Raw genomic sequence first — 9,523 nt, 5'->3', positions numbered from 1 at the left:
ATGGGCTATTTTTCTCTCCAAATGGAGGCAAAAGATTTGTCTCATCTATTAATTTAGGAGACGAAAGAGATGATTACAATTGACCCCCTTACACCACATGAATGATTATTCTCGCAGAACAATTGACCATAATTACTTTGCTCTGGTGGTGACCCAAAGGTTTGCCTCACTAACGGAATTGACCAAGATTGGCGATGGAGCGCTCTTGTGACGAAACACTCGGGCATTCCTCTCATTCCAAATGATCCATGACACAAGCATGGCGAGTGAGGTCATGGCTTTGTATGGGGGGTGTCGGCGCCAGTTTAACTTGTCCACCAATCCTTTGATGGATCCCTCCAAATGCCACGAGGAAGTGTCCATGTGCTCAAGGCAAAAATTCTCAATGACCGAGTTCCAAAGCCTTATGGTGTAGCGGTATTTGAGAAAGAGATGTCATGCGTGTTCTTGCACCCTCTTGCAACTGAGACAAAGACCCTAATTTGGCCAGCCTCGATCAGCCAACCTATCGGTGGTCCAAATTCTATCTTGAATAGACAGCCAAGCAAATAAATTAGCTTTTGGTGGTGTCCAAACCTTCCAAACCATTTGATCCATGGGAGAAAGAACCATGCCTATGAATTGTGCTTTGTATGCGGAGGCCTCAGAGTAGTGCCCACTAACCGCGTGCTTCCACACAATGGCATCATCGGAGAGCTCATCAAGATGGACATCGTTCACAAGCATCCAAAGGGTGAAAAATCGACGGATGTGCTCGATGGAAACGATGGTGGAAGGGTTGATCTTGAGGATCCCCGCGTTGTTCTTAAGGGCCTACACACCTTGCAATTCTTTCTCAAGGAAGCCTCAAAGTTGAGCGAAGCAACGTCCTTGGGCTTCCGCCCGAGGATCCAAGGAGAGTCCCAAAAGATTTTTTGCACCGTTCCCCACGGTGATGGTTGTTGAGGAATAGAAGAAATTTAGATCCTCTTCTTCACACAGATTTCCCATTCCAACCCGCATCCAGCTCCGTCCACTCATACCAAGGCCATCTCAAGCGCACGACTTGCACAAACTTGTCGGTGTTGAGGACCCCTAGATCACCATATTCATGCAACCGACAAACGACCACCCAATTCACCTTGCATTTTGCACCCGCCGTCCTATTCGAGTCGGACTAAAGGAAATACTTTCAAGCTTGTTGACATTATTTAGAGTAATTGCAAAATAACAAGTGGTGTGATGAAGTAGACCGCTTGGGAGGTGATGACGGACTTGACAAGGGCCGTTCGTCCAATGGTGGTAATGGTTTGGCCTTCGTTGGTGACCAACTTGCTCGCAACTTTATCCTCAAGGAATTGAAGATCCACCTTCTTGTGTTGCCAAATAGAGAGGGAAAGACCCTTGCTCAAAGGATCCTCGAAGATGAGGGGCAAAGGAGGGCTACAATCCAAAGTTCCGGACTCTAAAATTGCTTGGGAACACTCTCCCACAGGAGATCAATGATGTACTCCCATTTGCCTGAATCAAAAGCCTCGTGAATGTCGAACTTAAAAAGGAGGGATGGAGTTTTGCACTTATGAAGCCGGTGGGCAAGGTGCATTTAGTTGGGGATCCTCATCCACTGGTGAGTGTTAACAAAACATGATGGCGCATGTAAAACCCACCAGTGGATTAAAAGAGACGACGCTCTTTGGTTTTGCACGTCTTTGTTAACTACCCACTCCGTCCGAAAATACTTGTCGGAGCAATGGATGTATCTAGATGTATTTTAGTTCTAGATACATCCATTTTTATCCATTTCTCCAATAAATATTTCTGGACGGAGGGAGTAATTTGGACGGTAATTCACTCTTTTTTGTGCGCGTGTGTGTACTGTACGAAATTGATGAGCATTTTCTAACTGTCACTCGGTGCCAACACCGTATACATCCCGTGGCCAGCAAACACCAGACCGGCGAGCAACAAAAAGTAGTCCACCGCCAGCGCCCACGGGCTCGCCGTCGGCCCCACGAAGCGGAGGTGGAAGAGCGCCGGCAGCACGAAGGAGAGCAGCGCGCACACCGTGCTCCCCACGAACGCGACGAAGTCCCCGAACGCCGGCACGAAGCACGCTATCGCGGCCAGCGCCGCCACCACCGCCACGCGGCTCAGGTGCAGCGCCGCCCGCTGGACCACGCCGCCGCAGCGCCTCCGCACCCACCCGCCCGGCGCCAGCAGCCGCGCCTCCACGATCTCGTGGATCGGGTACATCATCACCGCGAACGTCAGCGCCAGCCCGACGCACAGCACCACCTTCACGGCGGCGGTGGACCAGTTGTCCGGGAGGTTGAGGGTGACGATGTCCCGGGTGGCGTCGCCGTAGGCGAGGTAGCCGCAGACGCCGAAGCCGACGTAGACGACAGTGACCCCGACGATGGCCTGGAAGAGCACCGGCCGGAACCTGCCCCGGTTCGACATGGACGCCTCCAGCGCCAGCGTGAGGCAGAACCCCTCGAAGCAGAACACGGCGACGCCGCAGGCGAACGGCACGCCCCAGAGCCCAGCGAACGCGCTCCGGCCGGCGAACGGGCGCCCGCGCTCGGCCAGGAGCTGGACGTCCTCCTTGACGACGGCGGCCACGGCCAGCACGGTGCAGGCGTCGGCGAGGATGCTGAAGGGCGCCAGCGCGGAGAGGGAGCGGACGAACGAGAGCGCGATCTCGGCCGGCAGCAGGAGCGCCAGGACGACCGCGGGCGGCGAGAGCGCGGGGAGCACGGAGCTGAGGTTCTGGCCGATGAAGACGAGGTAGGCCACGCTGCCGCCGGTCTGGCCGATGATGATGATGGCCTCCGTGAAGTACCTACCGATGGGGCCGAAGCCTCGCTCGCCCAGATCCCCGTAGGTGTAGTTGCCGCCATGGCAGCGCTGCTCAACTCCGAGTCCGTCCTCCTCTGTTTCTTGCTCCCGCAGCTTGTCCCTGCAATCCAGCTTCAGAACGAACAACGACTAAATTCAACTGCGAATGCGTGACTAATCTTGACGATGAGGCTAATCGACTGAGCAGATCAAGCTGAATAACCAGTCACGGTATACTAAAACGAAGTGAAGCTTGTTGAGTCCTATATGAAATCCAAGAAATGATACTGTATCGAAACAGAGGGGACTGGAGAAGGAGCAAATGGGTACTGACCAGGAGGAGCATGCAGTAGAAGGTGGCGGCGCCGGCGCCGGCGACGCCGAGGGCGCCGGCGAGCCACCCGGCGGTGCGGAAGGCGAAGGGCAGGCCGAGCACGCCGGTGCCGACGATGGACACGACGATGTTCCCCAGCGTCTGTGCGGGCGTGGCGCCCCGCCCCTCCAGCAGCGGCACCTTCACCTCCGGCGTCATGGAGGGATGGTCCGACGGGCTAAGCAGCGAGCCAGTCTCGGAGCCGCAGCTTAAGATCAGTCAGAGCGCTGCTCAGCGAGAGAAGGCATGGCCGGCGATCTCGCGACGTTCCACCGGGTTCTTGGAGGAGAATGAGGATGGATCACTGGTGATGATGACGACGCGTCGCGTCGGTAGGTGGTGGCGTATGGGGGGTTCGCGCTGGACGCTGTCGGGTTGCGTGGGGAAAACACATGGTGCACGCCGTGCAGGGTTTTCCAAGTGGTTTTGGTTAGGATGGATCTAACTTAGGTGGATGGATGGATCATGTCGTTTCAGATCGTCAACGATTTTTCCGGTGGAAAATGGGTTAATAATAGGCTGGGGAATCACACACGGCACACTTTCCTTTGTCATTATATACGGGGTAAGTATGAGCGAGCGAAAGATAGCCAGGTCAGAGTTTAGCACAGCATGTTTTAATACACCCTCTTTTTTGACAATGGCAAATCAATTTTTTTTTTGCAATTTATATTGGGCGCTGCTAAATCTCAGTCGACTGAGACTTTTTTTTGACGGGTGCGAAGTCTCAGTCGACGAGACTAGCTGTGCTAATTGAATTTGATCGCTGTTTGTCGCTGTTGTATACCTCTTGTTAAAACACGTACGGGCTGAGGCTGGCAGCGGAGAGGTTGTCTGCCTTCCTTTATGTATGGGCTTCTTAACTTGCTTTCTTGTCTGGGCTATGGACTCTGGCTTGCCGTTTTCCCGTTTTCTTTTTCTCATAGGTCTTCCATGTAAATATTTGTATTTTCTTTCTTCTTTTATTTTTTTCTCTATCTTACAGTGAAATCTTACTGGGCAGCTCACTATGTTTGTGTACTCGTGTACTTGTCTTGCCTAGCTTTTTCCCTGCTTTATAAAAATCTAGCCTTTTTCCTTTTTTTTGTATTTCCTTTTCCTTTTCCATTTAGTGTATTTACTATGTATTTTTTTCTATTCGGCTCCTTTTACTTTTATTTCTATTTCTTTTTTTATGTTACTTCTTTTCAATATACATCTAAAATTTTGTAGCACATACATTTTGACAAGCATGAACAATTTTTATTCTCCCTCGTTGTTTTATTTTTTTACATGGATTTTTATTTTATTTGCTTATTTGTATGTTGCCTTTCGATCATTTTTTTTGTCACCCAAAAAATTATCATGTTTTTACCTATTTTTTTCCACATGGGGTTGATATAGAAGCATTTGCTTTTTCTTTTCTTTTTCTCAATAATATCTCACGTCCAATTTACTTAAAACCCACATGCAACTGCAGGGGTATAACGCGTGTGCAACTAATTCATGCATCCAAACCCGTGTACAATTGCAAAGGGTATAACACGACCGCAAGTGGGATGGCGTGTGTGTGGATGAGATTGGGAATATGCCAGGGCGTTTTATAATTTAACTTTTTTTTATTTTTTTGAAATTTATTATTTTCCATCCATGTGGAAAAACACCCAAAATCCGAGGCCACTGAAATATGCATTTTTTAGTGAAATTGCCATGCCCAGTTGCACTTCTTAGTGTGGATGCACAACTACAAGTGTCCTAATCCACATGAAAAGAAGAAGGGGAGGGGAGGGCAGTTGCATGTCTGCCACTAGACACATAAGTGCTATTTGTCGCGCCTGAATGCAATTGTTTTCAATGAGACTGTGACTCAGTGGTGATTTATCGCGGCGCAAGTGTCGCCCCCGACTGCACCTACAAGTTTTCAACGCGGCTGCAACTTAGTTGTGTTTTTTCGGGGGATGAGGGGGCAGTTGCATGTTTGCTACTAGGCACGCAACTGCAAGTGTCGCCCCTGCCTGAAACTGCATGTCTTCAATGCGACCGACTTACTGATGTTTGTCGGAGGAGTGGTTGCGGTTGCATGTCGGCCACTAGGCATGCAACTCCAAGTGTCACCCCGACTGCAACTTAGTGGTGTTTTATCTGCAGGAGAAGGGGGATAAATTGCATAGCTGCCACTAGACACACAACTGCAAGTGTCGTCCCCGACTGCAACTGCATGTCTTCAAAGCAATTGCAACTTAGTGGTGTTTATCGGGGAGGGGGCGGTTGCATGTCTGCCACTAGGCATGCAACTGCAAGTGCTAGCCCCGACTGCAACTGTATGTCTTCAAAGTGACTGCAACTTGGTCTGTTTTGTCCTTGGGGGTGAGGGAGGCAGTTGCATGTCTATCACTAGGCACACAACTACAAGTGTCGCCCCCGACTGAAATTGCATGTCTTCAACGCGACTGCAACTTAGTTGTGTTTGTTGTGGGTGAGCAATTGCATGTTAGCCACTAGCACGCAACTACAAATGTCACCCTCGACTGCAACTTCATGTCTTCAACACGACTGCAACTTAGTGGTGTTTGTCAGGGAGGGGTAGGTTGCATGTTTGCCACAATATGCACACAACTGCAAGTGCCGCCCTCGACTGAAACTACATGTCTTCAATGCGATTGCAACTTAGTTGTGTTTTATCGAGGGAGAGATAATTCATGTCTATCTTAGGCATGCAATTGCAATCAACGCCCCCGACTGCAACTGCATATCTTCAACGCGACTACAACTTAGTGGTGTTTTGTCGAGGGAGAGAGAATTGCATGTCTATCACAAGTCACACAACTGCAATTATCGCCCTAACTGCAACTGCACATCTTCAAACACGACTGCAACTTAGTGTAGTGCTATCGAGAAAGGGGGCAGTTGCATGTCTGGCACTAGGCATGCAACTACAAGTGTTGCCCACGACTGCAACTACATGCATTCAACGCGACAGCAACTGAGGGTTATGTTCTTTCGGGGGAGGGGATTTGCATGTCTCCACTATGTACGCAACTCCAAGTGTCGCCCTCAACTGTAACTTAAAGACGGCTGCAACTTGGGGCCGGAAGTCTTAACTCACCTGCAACTACAACAACACGATTGCAATTGTAGTGGAGGAGGATGTTGGCCAGTTGCATGTCCACCACTAGAGTTGCAACTGCATGTGTCGTAACCAACCTACACCTGCAAGGAATACATCATAACTGTAACTGGAGGGAGAGATGTTACCCAATTGCATGTCCACCACTAGAGTTGCAACTGCATGTGGTATACCCCGCCTATCATTGCAAAGGGGTACGACACAACTACAACTAGATGAGGAGGCATGTAGGTCAGTTGCATGTCTGCCACTAGGCATGACACTGCAAGTGTCGCCCTTGGCTGCAACTCCATGTGTTCAACATGGGACACACACTTTAAATTGTCTTCTTTTCCCCCATTTTGTTTGCTTTTTAGCCCACTCTTTTTTTCTTGTTTTTGTCGTGTCATGTGGGGGCAGTTACTTTTTGTAGCGCCGTGTTGGTCAGCCACAACTAGTTAGAGGGGGGAAGGGGAGTGAGTGTGTGTGTTCTTGTTGTCTAAATCCGGTGGGGGTGTAGGAGGGAGGAGCGGCTGAGGCATTTTGATTTTAGCTTTTTTGTTTTTTCTGCTGCAAATCAACACGTAAGACGACATCCCGTGGGGTGTGGGGATGTTTTTTCATTGTATTGTTTTTTTGCAACAACTAAAAGCTTGTGCAGCATGTGGCGCTTGCAATTGGGGGGGGGGGGTCCGAACAGAGGTGTTTTCATTTTTTTTATCATTTTTATGTTTATTCTCCACTACGTGAAGAAACATCCTAAGGCGAGATCCCCTATGGGATTTTTTTTTATCGTAGGATTTTTTGTGCAAAGAAACTCACGTCGAAGTTTTTTTACATGTCTATTCTCGATTCGCAACCGTGGGAAGCGGGCGGGTGTTTGTCCTTGTTCTGCGCCGCCCATAGGCCCACTTGCGTATAAATGCGACTAAAGTAATTCTATTATATCTTTTTTTATTAAGTTGAAAAGGTCATCCTCAGTTGATTTTTTCTTGAATTTTTTAGCTTCCTTTTCTTTTTATTAAACGATCATAGTCATTCCAGGCACAAAGAACTGAAAACCGTTTCATCATTTCTGAGTTTTTGTCATTTACCCCTTTCTAACTATTTTATTTTGTTGTGTTTTTTTGTTTTAGCACTCGTGGCGTACTGGTTTACATTCGAGTGTTATACCACTTATACTGGTTTGCAGAAAACAAGACCGTCATTCACCCCTTTCTCATTTTATTTTCTCCAGCAATATCCTTTCTACCACTTCTAGCGTTCTATCACTTATAGTTATTTTCGTTTTTTAAGCCTGTGTGTCACTTCTAGCGTTCTGTAATTTCATTTTCACTGGTTTGTGTGTAACGCTACCGTTTCTCTTTCTTGGTCACGTGGGGGGGGGGGGGGGCATGTTCCCTTTTCCATAGTTAGGCCTTTTATTGTTCTTGTTATTCTTTTTCTTTCCCTTTAAATATTTATGCAAAAACAAAAAGAAAAGGAGATACAAAAATCAACGCAAGCCAGCCCAAACCAGTCAAGCCCACCACAGAAAACAATAGGCAAAGGACAACCGAGCCCACAAACAAGCCCGGCAAACAAACATCACAAACCAGCGACCAGAATAGGCGAAATTTTGTGTTTTGACCCTTTTTGCTAACAAATTCAGGATCTGACCCCCGTTTGAAAATATTTCGGGATCTGACCCTTTTGCCTATCGCCAGGGGGGCTGGCGGTAGGTTTGCACGTCCTACTTCCATCAGCCCTGGTGGTAGGCCCTTTGACGACGACTAACGGCCGTTGGCGCGTGCTGACGTGGAAAAGGGCCTACCGCCATGGGCCCTGGCGGTAGGGTTCTGAAGCCTACCGCCAGCTCCTCTGGTGGTAGGGTCCTGTGTGGTGGATAAGGTGGGGAGGGGATGGATACCCCCTCCTCAACCACTCATTCAGGCCACTTCACCTCTCCACCGAGCTCAAGTCTCCCCCTCTCTCTTTGAAACACAAGAGCCTCCCAAATCTCTCTGATTTGTTTGAGATTTCTCCGGTGGATTCTTACCATTTTCATTACCCAAGGTAGCTCTCTCATTTCCTCTCATTTTGATTGGTTGATAACTTTGTTTAGTTTCCATTTGCTCATTTGGTTGCAAACCCTAGTTCATCATTTTGGTGTGGTCAAATAAATTACTATGATCCATTTAGGTTTATGTTTGTGATATCCTTATGTATGATGTGCTTAGAATTGCTTGTAGAATAGTTTGTGTACCTAGATCTAGTGCTAGTCTTAGTGTACATAATTGGGGTTGGGTTAGGCTTAAAAAAGCAATTAAACCTAAGTTACTTTAATAGCAACTTTTTGAAATGTAGGATGGCACCGTTCGTTTTCTTTGAAGGTTCCGCTGAGGCGGCGGCGAACCGTGAACGCGAATTGATTGAGGAAAAGATGAACTTGTGGATGGAAGCCATTGATGCGTTGAATGCGGACTGTAGGGCCCTTTCACATCATTATTTCACTAAAGACCGTTCTGAAAATTTTATCAAAAAAAGCAGAGGCAGATCACCAAGCCCAAGACGGCGGAAAAAAATTGTAGGCGTGACCTTGCAATGCAAATTGCATTGTGTGCGACAAGGGAAGAATATGCTGAGATAGACATGGGAAATCATGGCCAGGTCATTGATTGGTTAGTTCGCCAACCATTCTCGTCGGACGAGAAGCGGGCTTCTCGTTGGGCATGGGTCAAAGAAAGAAATGATGTTATTTGTTGCAACCCGGGACCGCACGCCACATAGAATTGCATGAGGCTATGTAATCTTTGTCATTTGGACTGTAATGACATGTACCCTTTGCTTGGTCGTCATTTGAACTATATGACTTGTACCCTTAACATTTGAACTCATTAAGAACTTGGTGTTGTATGTCATATGAAGTAACCAAGTGTTGTACTGCACTGAATTTATTTTGTGTTTTGGTCTATGTCATTTTAAACCCGTATATTCATGTAGGATGGACATTCGATCCATGACTATGAACATAGCGTGTGAGATGGTCATGTCGGAGCGACAACGTCGCTTGAAGAGGGAATGTGAAGCATGGTTGAAGATTTGCGATGAGGCAAATGAGGCCATGAAGGATTTCAGCAAGTATCACGTTATCGAGGAACCTTCTGATGCTAAGGAGAAAAAAGCTTTCCGAAAGCTTGTGAAGGAGAAAGAGAGGATGCTTGATGAGCTGGAAGACCGGGAATATGCTTGCAGACACGCTTTGGCAA

The 9,523-nt window shown here is 48.0% G+C and overlaps 1 protein-coding gene across 1 annotated transcript; it reads right to left on the bottom strand.

The window, feature by feature from the left end:
* Positions 1-1,852: 1,852 nt before the first annotated feature.
* Positions 1,853-3,584, bottom strand: LOC123123450 (amino acid transporter ANT1). The gene is made up of 2 exons (XM_044543957.1): positions 3,152-3,584; positions 1,853-2,949 (listed from the first exon to the last, which is right to left on the bottom strand). The coding sequence occupies exons 1-2, from the start codon at positions 3,347-3,349 to the stop codon at positions 1,879-1,881; spliced, it is 1,269 nt and encodes a 422-aa protein (XP_044399892.1). The 5' UTR covers positions 3,350-3,584; the 3' UTR covers positions 1,853-1,878.
* Positions 3,585-9,523: the final 5,939 nt, after the last annotated feature.

This window comes from Triticum aestivum, chromosome 5D (genome assembly GCF_018294505.1).
Source record: "Triticum aestivum cultivar Chinese Spring chromosome 5D, IWGSC CS RefSeq v2.1, whole genome shotgun sequence".
Classification (NCBI taxonomy): Eukaryota; Viridiplantae; Streptophyta; class Magnoliopsida; order Poales; family Poaceae; genus Triticum; species Triticum aestivum.
Note: the sequence above shows the minus strand (reverse complement) of the source record. Positions and strands in the feature narration are given on the sequence as shown.

Excerpts from the sequence above, each read along its gene's own strand:
- LOC123123450 (XM_044543957.1), bottom strand. The coding sequence starts at position 3,349 with ATGACGCCGGAGGTGAAGGTGCCGCTGCTGGAGGGGCGGGGCGCCACG. Across the intron at positions 2,950-3,151 it reads TCTACTGCATGCTCCTCCTG|CTGGATTGCAGGGACAAGCT; the intron begins GTCAGTACCCAT and ends TTCGTTCTGAAG.